Genomic DNA, 12,528 nt, shown 5'->3' on the forward strand with positions numbered 1-12,528 from the left:
ATGTTAACATACAGTGTATATTACCACAATAAAAAAAGTAACACAAAGTCTGAATCACATAAGAGAGCACCTGTAAGCATGCCAGCCTTCTAAAAAAAAAGCCAGGCATGGTGGTGTGTGTCTGTAATCCCAGCTACTCCGGAGGCTGAGGCAGGAGAATCACTTGAATGCGGGAGATGGAAGTTGCAGTGAGCAGAGATCACACCACTGCACTTCAGCCTGGAGGCAGAGCCAGACTCGTCTCAAAAACAAAACCAAACAAAACAGGGATCATGTTTGTTAGCCACAGGGCAGGGATGGTTCTCTGGCCTCCAGAGGTTTTTCTTTTTCCCTCAGGCCTGGGCGGATGATGTGGAGCGGTTTCAGAAAATGTTCAGACACCCGAGTCACGTACAGCTGAAGGTAGTTGCTGGAAACCATGACATTGGCTTCCATTATGAGTAAGTAGTTCACGAAAGCCCTGCACCCTGAGAGCGCTGGTTAACTATAATTCTAAATCTATTGGAATTCTGGTGAAAGCCCTATTTGTGCTGTCTTGAAATTCGTTTTCCTCAAAAGATGTAAGCTCTGGGATATTCAGCTCTTTAAGGGGTTTTTACTTGGTGCATAGTACACCCTCAACAAATATCTGTGGAATGAACGAATTGTATGTGCTCTTGGGAAACATCTAACTTGAAATGTACATTTAATGGCCAATCATTGTCTTTGGGAATGAAAAAACAGGATCATTTAGACTCTAATAGCTAACATTTATATAGTGCTCTAGTGCTTATAACGTGCCATCTGTTTCAAGCACTACTTCCGTATATGAACACATTAATCTTTACCACAGTCCTGTTGTTTTACCTATATGGTGCCAATGCAGAATGAGGCCCTGGGCAGCTGAGTAACTTGCCCCAGGCTTCGTAGTAAGTAGTGGAACTAAAATTTGAGCTTTGATATCCTGGGGCCAGGTGGGGCCCTTACCTAATAATGCTAGTCTGAAACTCAAGTCTTGAAAGTTACTTTGTGTTCGTGATAACTCTAGGAGTTTCTAAAACGGCTTGTCCTGAAAAATGTTTCCTCTTACACTTGAATATAGGATGAACACATACAAAGTGGAACGCTTCGAGAAAGTGTTCAGCTCTGAAAGACTGTTTTCTTGGAAAGGCATTAAGTGAGTATTACTTGTAAATTCTTCCAAGACCTTGAGTCCTTGGAAACTTCATTTTCTAAAGGTGCCTGCCGTACTGGGATCTGTCATCTGCCCGTGTTCCATGCAGCCTGGTTTATGAGCTTTAAACAGCAGTGCCTCAGGCTGCCCTTGCTGGTGCTGGCCATGGGAGCCGATAGATGGGAAACCTCAAGCCACCCTGGTTTTCCTTCACAACCCCACAGTGAATCGGTCAGTTTATGACTCTGCTCAGCCACTGTGGGAGTGATCCTCTTTCTGTCTGCCCTGTCTCTGGGTGGTGCAAATTTCATCAGCCCACTTTGTAAAAGAGTCTTTTTATTTGATCAAAATGTACTAATTTCCCTTTACAAAGACTGTTCCCGTAGTTATGGTGTCATGGGATTTGGTGGCAAGTGTGTCACAGTGCGGCTGTAGTTCTGTGCTACCCGTCTCCATCGGCCTGGGCTTTTAGACCCGAGCACCCTGTCCCTTAGCCTGAGCATGAGCAGCTCCCGCTCTGCGAGGCCACCTCAGTGCCCATCTCTGGATCTTTTCTGGGCTGTGTATGCGGCTGCAGCACAGTGGGCAGGACTCTATACTCTCTCCTGATGATAGACGCGGTGGAGAGAAAGCAGGTGGGAGTGGAAGCTTTTTCTCTTTTAATCCTGCCCTTCCTGTGGGTGCCGAGCACTCTGTTGACCTTGGACACAGCAGGTCTGCAGGTGAGGTCATTTCTGTCCCGTGGCTTCACCGCCAATGCTCACCTTTCCCTCCCTCCAGTGCTCACCTTTCCCTCCCTCCAGTGCTCACCTTTCCCTCCCTCTGCCAGGAGGGCAGAGTCTCCCTCTAGTAGGCGGCTTCCTCCGCTGACTCATAACAGAAACATGATACAGTGAGAATTAGTTCCCTCTAAGTGTGTGTTTAAGGCACTTTTAACAGCTCTTCATACTGCTGATCACTTGGTAACTCCGCTCCTTATCTCTAAGACGAGTTAAATTTCAAGCAGTCTTTACTGACTGGGACTTTCGTCATTCCAAGATGGTATGTGTGCAGGAAATAAAAGCGTATTTAGTGGGAGTCTATAAAAAAATGTGGCTGCTGAGTCTAACCATAATGGACTCTGTTATTACCATAGTTTGGGATTATCCATACCCAGTTAGCTCTAACCAGCACCCTACCCTCTGCCTTACTTGCTGTGTGTGTCTGTATGTCACTGATGCACCCTATGGTTCCCTCTACCTGTTAGTCACAATATCTGACAAGTACTGAGTACTTTCTAGTGGCAGGCTGTGTTCTAAACACCTGCCATGTCATTTCATTGAATCCTCACAACTAGCTGATGGGGTGGACAGAGGGGTTCTTAGCCCTCTGCACAGAAGACGCACTGTACCAGATGAGGTCCTGGTTAGAGGATGAGCTTAGACATAATCTAACTGCAGAGTTTCTGTAATCTGGGATTTTTCACAAGTTTAGGGTCAGAAACGCTTCGATCATGTCTTAGACTGAACTCCCAGTAATGCTATTTTTGTTAATATTGAACTAAAATTAAAAAAAAAACAAAATAATTTGGGGGGGAATGAAAAACTGCTTTGGGCTTATTTCTTTGCATTGGATGCTTAGCTTTCTTTTCATGGGAACAGTGGGGAAAAGCAAGCACTGGTACCCCCAGCGGCCTCACCTGCCTGTGTCCCTCTGCCTCAGCTTCGTGATGGTCAACAGCGTGGCGCTGAACGGGGACGGCTGTGGCATCTGCTCTGAAGCAGAAGCAGAGCTCATTGAAGTTTCTCACAGACTGAACTGCTCCCGAGAGGTAGGAGAGCATCTCAGTGCCACAGGCGACTTCTGGCCCGTGTCGCTCTGCTTTTGTTACTCAGCCCCCAGCCCTTCTTGCCCTTTGATGAGGGTCAGGTGTGCGGATTAATGGCCTGACTTGTACCCAGCAGGCACGTGGCTCCCGCCGGTGTGGACCTGGGCCTCTGCTGCCCGTGTCTGCCCCCGTCCTCCTGCAGGTGAGCTGGGGGAGGAAGGGGCTCATGGCGGACAGCAGGCAGCCCGCAGTTTCACGGCAGCCGCCTGAAGTCCTCTCTCCACCCCGGACAGCATTATCCTCTGTATCGGAGAAGTGATGCTAACTGTTCTGGGGACGACGCTGCTCCTCCAGAGGAAAGGGACATCCCATTTAAGGAGAACTACGACGTGCTTTCACGGGAGGCATCACAAAAGGTTTGCCATGGTGTCATGATGCTAATTCATGTCGCAGTGCGACTCTCGTCACCTTGCATGTCAGCAAGCAGAGCGCCCAGGCTAGAGCAGGTGTTTGCTGAAACGTTGATGACTTAGTTATCACCTGGGGACAGGGGTGGATGGAGGCCTGGCTTTCACAGCACCATCATGTAATTGCTTTCTTTTTTTTTTTTTTTCCCCAGTAAACCTACTTCTATTTCCTACGCTGAAGTCAATAATAGTCTCAGCTATTCTTTGTATTCAGAGTTTTTCACCAACTTGAATGTGTTTAGAAATGTGAATGGAACTTAAGAGTCAAATTTTTAGGGACTTAGTTAAAATTAAAATGCATTTTCTTATATAGATGTATATAATACATATTACATTATATATAATATAAAAATATAGGAAATATTTATAAGATAAATGTATAAAATATTTATAAAGATAAAAAAGCACAAAAAGTAGATAAAATCTAGAATGAGAACAGTAGACTCAAAGGGGCTCACCTGACCTTTGATTTAGTATAAATAAACCAAAGGATTTTTACGGGAAAAAATAAACCAGTCCTTCAAAATAAGGATTTAGTATTTAATTTAATGAAAGAAGCAATGGCCAGCGGCTGTCTGCTGAGCGGTGAGGGCCTGGTTGAGGGTGAGCTAACAGCCTGCTTTGCTGTCTTCTCGGCCGCTGTCAGCTGCTGTGGTGGCTCCAGCCGCGCCTGGTTCTCAGTGGCCACACGCACAGCGCCTGCGAGGTGCACCACGGGGGCCGAGTCCCCGAGCTCAGCGTCCCGTCTTTCAGTTGGAGGAACAGAAACAACCCCAGTTTCATCATGGTAACGTGAAAGTTTATTTTTGTCTGAAAGCTTTCCATAAGTATTTAAATCAACACAGTAATCAACTATTTAATTGCTGCAATCTGTAAAAATTTACAAAAGTCACACACAAATTTCCCTCCCTCTACACGTAGTTCCATGCACTGCCTCTTGCCAAACACCCTTCCGGGAACCAATCAGCCTGACATTCCTGGGCGGTTTGTGTGGGAAGTGAGGGCAGGGCACTGTCCAGGTGGACTTGATCCTTCAGGGAGGGCCACGTCGTCTCCTCTTACACTCTGTGTGTGTTTACTTTTCTAAAGAAACAACCATTTGTTCATTAGCTATACTCAGCCATTAGCTATATTCAGGGCATGTTATTTTCAAAACATGCCCATTTGACCTGGCAGAGAACGCTACAGCCTTTGCAGGTTGATAAAAGGTGTTTCACTGAATGACCACTAGGCGTTTTAACGCCTTTCAGCCATGGGCTCCTACATCCAGCTCATGATGCTGGTATGACAGGTTCTTTTCCTTCTTAAAAGGTGGGGGAAACCCTAACATTTTCAAATTCAAGTAAATGAAAACATTTGCCACTGTCATTCCACATAAACGTATCTGCAGAGAAAAGGCCACGGAGACGACCTGGACACATGTACTTCTAGGGAACAGATGCTTAGTTGAGCATCAAGGGGCAGGAAGACACGGTTCCCTCCTTGTTCCTTGCTGACCAATGACCCTGGAACTCCATGTACCTCTCTGAATCTCTGTTACGGATCTCCCATTATATTTGATGGGAACCCGGTGGGCCAGGGGCCAGTTCTGACAGGTCAGTGTCCCAGACATTTTCCAGCCAGGCACACTTGGGCCTTACTTGGCTCTCCTGCCAGAGCCTGGGCTGGTCGGGCTCTGGGGGAAGAGCCCGGTGCAGGACGAAGGCCAGGCCCCCTTGTTCTCAGGTGAGGAGGGCCCCTTCCCTGCCTCACCTGAGGGGGACCTGAGAAGGCAGTTTCCCTCTGCTGTTTCTAAGACTGTGGTGTTCAACCTGTGCCTGGTGCTGTCACCTTAACTTTCCCTTTTCCTTTCTAGGGCAGCATCACGCCCACAGACTACGCCCTCTCCAAGTGCTACCTCCCACGTGAGGACGTGGTTTTGGTCATCTACTGTGGAGCGGTAGGCTTCCTTGTGGTCCTCACACTCTCTCACTTGGGGCTTTTAGCCTCACCTTTTCTTTCTGGTTTGAACTTGCTCAGAAAGCGTAAGACAAGATGAAGAGCAGGCGCCATTGTAAATATCAAAGCCCAAGAAATGGAACTTTGGGCAGAGATCATGTTAGAATCAAGTGGATGATGAGACCAATTACAGGCCGTCTCTCTGCACATCACAGAAATTCTCAATCACTGACATGAGTAACTGCAAAATAAATAGTTGATTGTACTGTTCTCATGCTAGCAAAGTGGACAGGTACTCTACAACAAATCTGTTTTCTCATTTTTATCAAATATATGTATCATCGAAGGTTGCATCTGTACAGTATTAAATGCTATTAATGTCGTCACTCACATGCACGACAGTCCTTGTTCCCCCAGGAAGGGCCTGGTGGCCCCAGCACACACTTGGGATTATGTGTATACGTAAATATTGGGCTGTTTCCCTCGTCCTGTGAAGTGGTTCTCGAATTCCTATGTCCCGTAAAGCTGTACCCTTGAAAGTGCAGATGTGGCTGGACGCGGCGGCTCACATCTGTAATCCAGGAGTTTGGGAAGCTGAGGCGGGTGGATCACTTGAGGTCAGGAGTTCAAGACCAGCCTGGCCAACATGGTGAAACCCCTTCTCCACTAGAAATATAAAAATCAGCCAAGCGTGGTGGCACACGCCTGTAATCCCAGCTACTTGGGAGGCTGAGGCAGGAGAATCCCTTGAACCCAGGAGGCGGAGGTTGCAGTGAGCCGCGATCGTGCCATTACACTCCAGCCTGGGCAGCACAGCGAGACTCCGTCTCAAAAAAAAAATAATTAAAAAAAAAAGTACAGATGTGATATGCAGAACATACTGTTTTCATAGATTTTTATACTTGATCAATTAATGGAATCAGATTTTTAAATAAGTGTAATTTTCTCTATAGGAGACCAAGTTGTTACATCTGATAATGCCTGTCAGTGATCAAAAGAAACTTGAAAAGTAGAATGGGATATGGCTTTTGGTACCTGAAAATAAATGCTTTAATAATTGTAAGCCAGATAAAAGTTATTCTTTTTGTTTTTTTTCTTAACAGTCTGGCTCTTGTTTGAATTAAACTCTTAAACAGGATGTTTAGTTAGAGGGTAATTGTTGAGTAATGATGCATACAACAACATACTTCCCTTTCTTGCTGGGGGTGTAGCTTTTCAGTTTTCTTGTTTTACTTTGACAGTGCAAGGGGAACTGAAAATAATTTCTATTGTATTTATCTTAGTTCAGCTGAGGGTTTTATGAGACAGTGGATGGAAAGGGCAGGAAGATGGTGATGAGACAAAATATGTGTGTGTTGCACTGACTGTCTATAAAGTTGTCATCCTTTCTGCATGAAAAAGTAGCATTTAAATCTGGATGAGTTTATAAAGGATTACAAAATGCTGATTTCTAGAGTAAACTTTAAAATATTACAGACTAAAGACTAAAAGGAGAGTAATGAAGTAATAGGCTGTCACTTCTCTAGATTTGTATTGTTGAAAATTTAACTTTGGACATCTTTACAGATTATTTTAGACCTATGAAAACTACCCTCAGCTCTGTGGCTGCACATAGAACATCAAGTGTCATTGCTACAACGGTTCTTACTTTCTAGATACTGTTCGTGTGTCATAATGTTTGAGGCTATATTTGTAAATCTTGCGAGTGTGAGAAAGAGCCGTATCTTTTGACTTTATACTTCAGATTAAGGTTTTGTAATGCTTCTTCTTCAAAAGGCAAGTGAAGCTGTCATCCTTATTCTCCTAGGCCAGACACAAACATTGACACATCACGTCTTGTTTTTCTCTTACTGTTTGCTTACTTGTATGATGTAGCCTGTGTCCAGAGTTTTGACTAAGGGAATGGTGGACCTGTTCCCACCTAGGGAACTTGAAGGAGTGTTTCATTAGCAGACTAATTAGGAAACATATTGTCTAGAGAGAGAGAAAAAAGTGCCTGGTACCCTGAAAAGATTAGATTGCAAATTTGTACCCCTGAATTGAGTTCAGGTTTTTACAGCTCAGACAAGAGCAAGCAGGTGGTTGCAACAGCTTGTGATGTTGGTACGACACTGTTGGTAGAATGTGGATGGTTAATGTGTATAACTTAAAATTTTTAAAATCAGGGAGTATTTTATAAAGTGCCAACCTTATGAAATATCCTAAATTCTACAGCTACCATTCATTCCTTTTTTCAGAGTAAGCAGCAGGTAATGTTGACATTAAGCTCTTTAGCACGATACAAACACATTTCATGTACAGGTATAGATAGCCATGGTAAAGGCACAAAGATCTACAAGGATTTTTCTTTAGTAGTTATACAAAAGAATATTATATTTTGTGGTCTGTACAGTATAATAAACCAGCAATAGGGACAACAACAAAGAGAATCTGAGAAAGAAGACTATGCCTAAGTATAGTGAAAGTTTAGAGAATCATTTTTACACAAGACAGAGTTTGCAGTAGTGAATATGGTAGGTTTTCTGCCTAAATGTAAGAGGCTCAAAGTAGCTCTAATTCAAATGCCTGAGGCCAGCAGCGACTCTGAATGTGACTGTAAAAGGGTTTCTGGTCACTCTGTCGCTTGGGGTCGACTCTAAGTCTAGGGCTAAGGCCGATGGGAAGGGACCATCGCTCGTCAACCTGCAGCTTCATAAAGGGAAAATCAGAGAGGGCCGCGGCTCAGGACACTGCACGTACGCTCTTGCGGTCGCGCTTGACAACGTGGGAAAAAAAGCAAACTGCGTTTTCTCCCCATCTACCAAGTTCTCCTCGATGAATCAATAAAGGGAGAATGAATAAAGGGGCTCCCACCCGGAGAGATTCTGCTGCAGTGTCAGCAATGAGAGTCGGTGGTTTGGGGGTGGGATGCTGCGGAAGGTCGTATTCACTGACAACAGAAGCTACACAACCAAACCTGAGGGGACAGAGGTAGCCAGAGGCTTGGTGGTCGACACAGAACGGGACAGACGGCAGCGAGATGGAACTAGAGACCCTGCCTCCTACCATGGCATGGGGCTGGCAGTCAGGCGGTCTGGGGCGCCGCTCCATCGCGGGGTGGCAGCAGCAGCCTCACAAGAGCTCGTACTGCTTGAGGTGCATCCGCTGGATGATGTCGCGGCAGTCGTTGAACACCCTGCGGATGTTCTCTGTGTCCACGGCGCAGGTGAAGTGCGGGTAGCAGTAATGTTTGCCTTCGCCGGTGGCCGTGCTGATCCTCTGCAAGAGAGAGCGTGTGCACTAGCCCTGCGTGGCCCCAGCATGCACCTTGGGGAAGGACTAGGCCACACTGAGCAGGTGCCGGAGGCTTTGGTGATGGTGGCCTGCTTGTTTCGCATGGGAGCACTTAGAGGCAGGAGCGGTCTCAATGCAAGCATCAGCTGAGGACCCAGATAACCTTACCCTTATCACTGCCCCCAGGAGGCTGAAGCAGCATGGATAGGTCAGAGAAAGCCCCGGGCAGGCAAGTCAAGGGAGGAGCTTCCAGAAAGGAAGGTCTGAACAGAGCTTTCTGTGACAATGGGAATGTCCTCTATCTGCCCTATCTAGTCACTATCTAGTCGATAGTCACTGTCTAGCTGATACCACCGAGGGGCTGATTTCTAATGAGCTAATTTTATTTTATTTATTTATTTATATATTTTTGAGACTGAGTCTAGCTCTGTTGCCCAGGCTGGAGTGCAGTGGTGCAGTCTTGGCTCACTGCAACCTCCGCCTCCCAGGTTCAGGGCATTCCCCTGCCTCAGCCTCCTGAGTGGCTGGGATTCCAGGCGTCCATCACCATGCCCACGCCCGGCTAATTTTTGTATTTTTAGTAGAGACGGGGGGATGTCATCATGTTGGCCAGGCTGGTCTCAAACTCCTGACCTCAAGTGATCTGCCTGCCTCGGCCTCCCAAAGTGCTGGGATTACAGGCATGAGCCACTGTGCCCAGCCTAATTAGCTAGTTTGTTTTTTTGTTTGTTTGAGATGGAGTCTTGCTCTGTCTCCCAGGCTGGAGTGCAGTGGAGCCATCTCAGCCCACTGCAACCTCTACCTCCCAGATTCAAGCGATTCTCCTGCCTCAGCCTCCTGAGTAGCTGGGATTACAGGTGTGCGCCACCACACCTGGCCAATTTTTGTATTTTTAGTAGAGATGGGGTTTCACCATGTTGGTCAGACTGGTCTCGAACTCCTGACCTCATGATCCGCCCGCCTTGGCCTCCCAAAGTGCTGGGATTACAGGTGTGAGCCACCACGCTCTGCCAGCTAGTTTTAATTAAATGTCCATATTGTGCCCAGTGGTTCTGTATTGGACACTGCAGCGGCCCCGTGGCCGCCTCTGCACAGGGGCAGTTTAGCATCTGCTAAGCAGGGTGTCTGTCCCCTGGTTATCAGGGGAACGTTTGCTGCCTTCTGAGAGAAAAGTGATCTGTTGTCAAGTACCTGGGAAACGGTTAGACACTACGAGTCATGGTTTGTGGGGACACCTCAGTGATGTGCTCATGTGCACTGTGAAGCTAAGTGCTGTGGGTGTGGGGACAGGCTGTTACAGGCCGAACTGTGTTCCCTGAAGTTACATAGAATCCCTGACCCCCAGCACTTCAGATGTGACTATATTTGGAGATAAGGCCTTTACAGAGGCAATTACGGTAAAATGAGGTCATTAGGGTGGGCCCTAATGCAGTATGACTGGTGTCCTAGAGAGAAGAGGAAACCAGGAGGATGCAGCCGTGTGCAGAGGGAAGACCCTGTGAGACACAGGGAGAAGGCGGCCGCAAGCCAAGGGAGGGGCGTCTGAAGGGACCAGCCCTGCCCACACCTTGATTTCAGACGTCTAGCCTCCAGAGCTGTGAGAAATACATTTCTGCTGTTTGACACTCAGCCTCTGTGGCACTTTGTTATGGCAGCCCAGGGAGACAGACAGAGGTCCTGTGGAAGCTCGCCTTCTTCCTTGGTGCCACGGGAATCCCTGGGCCTCCTCCTCATCCCCTCCACTCCTTTTTCGACAAGGCATCCCAGGCAACAGGCTTTAGACAGCTGCTTAGACCACAGAAAGGGTGTCCCGAAGATGTCCTGAGGTATGAAACTCCTCACAGGGGGACAGACTGACTTTAGCAATAGTCAGGCTTCCCTTAAGCATTTAAAAGAAAAACTTATGGACACTGAAATGAGTAGGTTATATATCTTTCTAATCCCAAAGCACCAGGTGAGGTGTTTGGCACACACACAGTAAGTGTGTAGTGAATGAATGAAAAATAGGCTTTTGGCTGGGTGCAGTGGCTCACACCTGTAATCCCAGCACTTTGGGAGGTGGAGGCAGGAGGATCACTTGAGGCGAGGGAGTTCGAGACCAGCCTGGCCAACATAGCAAGGCTCTATCTCTATAAAATGTAAAAATTAGCCAGGTGTGGTGGTGTGTGCCTGTAGTCCCAGCTACTCAGGAGGCTGAGGCACGAGGGCTGCTTGAGCCCAGGAGTTGGAGGCTGCAGTGAGCTATGATCTTGCCACTGCACTCCAGGCAGCCTGGGTGACACTGCGAGGCAATGCCCCAAATAAACAAACCAAAAAAGGCTTTCTTCTGTAATAGTGTGACTATTTGTCCCTCTCTAGAGCCTTAAAATTAAGGGAATGGAGTCATTGCAAAGGGCGTTGCTTCAAATAGTTTTTTTTTGTTTTGAGATGGAGTGTTGCTGTCACCCAGGCTGGGGTCACCCAGGCTGGGGTGCAGTGGCACAATTATAGCTCACTGCCACCTCAAATTCCTGGGTTCAAGGAATCCTCCCATCTCAGCCTCCTGAGTAGCTGGGACTACATGCCTGTGCCACCATACCCAGGTACGTTTTAAAATTTTCTGTAGACACGAGGTTTTGATATGTTGTCTAGCTGATCTTGAACTTCTGGCGTCAGGTGATCCACCTACCTTGGCCTCCCAAAGTGTTGGGATAACATGCATGAGCAACTGCATCCGGCCTGGATGTTTCTAATCTTCATTTAAATGCCCAACATATGCATGCTTAATTAACATTTAGTTCTCATTAGAAAACCATTTTTTTTTGTGTCTTTATATGTTATGGTCTTACAAAATGCTCCTTAAAATTAAGGGATTCTTTGATCTGTTACAAACTAAATCCCCTTATTGAAGAGATTTGCAATGCACATTAATTGGCCTTAAGTAAAGGCTCTGAGAATCTGACAGTCTCAGAGAGGCAGAGGAACCTCCCACGCTGTATTTAACACAGCACATCCCAGATTTATTCAGCTGCACAAGCTCTTCCGGTGCTGCCATGCACTTACGGCCATGCACGTCTGGGGGAACTCTTGTCCTCTGAACTCACCCTGGGGCCTTGATTTCTCTTCATTGTTACTTTCTAACTCAGTGTAGGATTCAAGAGTCATCCCACAGGGGTGGCTAGGAAAAGGGCGGTGAAAGGCCAGGCTGGAGTGCCGGTCCCCGTGGAAAGGCCTCACAGCCGAGGATCAGCCCTAGTGCTTCCGGGGCTGAGACCTTGTCCACACATGTTAAGTGCACCTGGACTACTACGGGGAACATGCTCTTGGGAATGCCTTGGCCTGTAATAGTTTGAAGCGAGTAAAAACTCACAGCTAGCTATACACTGTAGGTTATTTCAAAGAAAATAATATAGATTAAAGCATATGTGGCAAATTTTTGCCAGTTGGTCAGTTTGGGTAAAGAGTATATGGGAGTTTTTTTTGTTTGTTTGTTTTGTTTGAGACAGAGTCTGTCGGCCAGGCTGGAGTGCAGTGGTGTGATCTCGGCTCACTGCAACCTCTGCCTCCTGGGTTTAGGCAATTCTTCTGCCTCAGCCCCCAGAGTAGCTGGGATTACAGGCGCGTGCCACTGTACCCAGCTAATTTTTTGTATTTTTAGTAGAGACGGGGTTTCACCATGTTGGCCAGGCTGGTCTCGAACTCCTGACCTTAGGTGATCTACCTGCCTCGGCCTCCCAAGTGCTGGGATTACAGGCGTGAGCCACGGCGCCCGGCCTGAGTATATGGGAGTTATTTGTACAAATCTTCCGCCTCATATGTAAGTTGGAAATAATCTCAAAATTATCCCAAATATAATCTCAAATATATCTAAAAAATCTCAAAATCTCAAAAAGCTGAAGAAAAAGTACCTG

At 46.8% G+C, this 12,528-nt stretch overlaps 2 protein-coding genes across 5 annotated transcripts in view; one reads left to right on the top strand and one right to left on the bottom strand.

Moving 5' to 3' along the window:
* Positions 1 to 6,439, top strand: part of MPPE1 (metallophosphoesterase 1) — a 28,113-nt gene extending 21,674 nt beyond the window's left edge. The window contains exons 4-11 of one of the 4 annotated variants that reach the window (XR_001006460.1): positions 337 to 440; positions 1,082 to 1,156; positions 2,855 to 2,963; positions 3,094 to 3,162; positions 3,254 to 3,376; positions 4,074 to 4,214; positions 4,859 to 5,022; positions 5,283 to 6,432. Coding sequence is in view for 2 of the 4 variants with exons in the window: in XM_011983923.1 (XP_011839313.1) it covers positions 337 to 440; positions 1,082 to 1,156; positions 2,855 to 2,963; positions 3,097 to 3,162; positions 3,254 to 3,376; positions 4,074 to 4,214; positions 5,283 to 5,465 (801 nt within the window). In the remaining 2 variants the exon portion in view is untranslated. Of the gene's footprint in view, positions 1 to 336; positions 441 to 1,081; positions 1,157 to 2,854; positions 2,964 to 3,093; positions 3,163 to 3,253; positions 3,377 to 4,073; positions 4,215 to 4,858; positions 5,023 to 5,282 lie in introns of all 4 variants that reach the window. The other 3 variants (XR_001006461.1, XM_011983923.1, XM_011983924.1) reach the window with 3 other exon arrangements.
* A 1,245-nt stretch (positions 6,440 to 7,684) lies between these two features.
* Positions 7,685 to 12,528, bottom strand: part of GNAL (guanine nucleotide binding protein (G protein), alpha activating activity polypeptide, olfactory type) — a 164,520-nt gene continuing 159,676 nt past the window's right edge. Inside the window, exon 11 of the mRNA XM_011983932.1 lies at positions 7,685 to 8,623. Within this exon, the coding sequence (XP_011839322.1) occupies positions 8,477 to 8,623 (147 nt within the window). The 3' untranslated portion in view covers positions 7,685 to 8,476. The remainder of the gene's footprint in view (positions 8,624 to 12,528) is intronic.

The sequence above is a fragment of the Mandrillus leucophaeus genome, unplaced genomic scaffold (assembly GCF_000951045.1).
Source record: "Mandrillus leucophaeus isolate KB7577 unplaced genomic scaffold, Mleu.le_1.0 Scaffold257, whole genome shotgun sequence".
Classification (NCBI taxonomy): Eukaryota; Metazoa; Chordata; class Mammalia; order Primates; family Cercopithecidae; genus Mandrillus; species Mandrillus leucophaeus.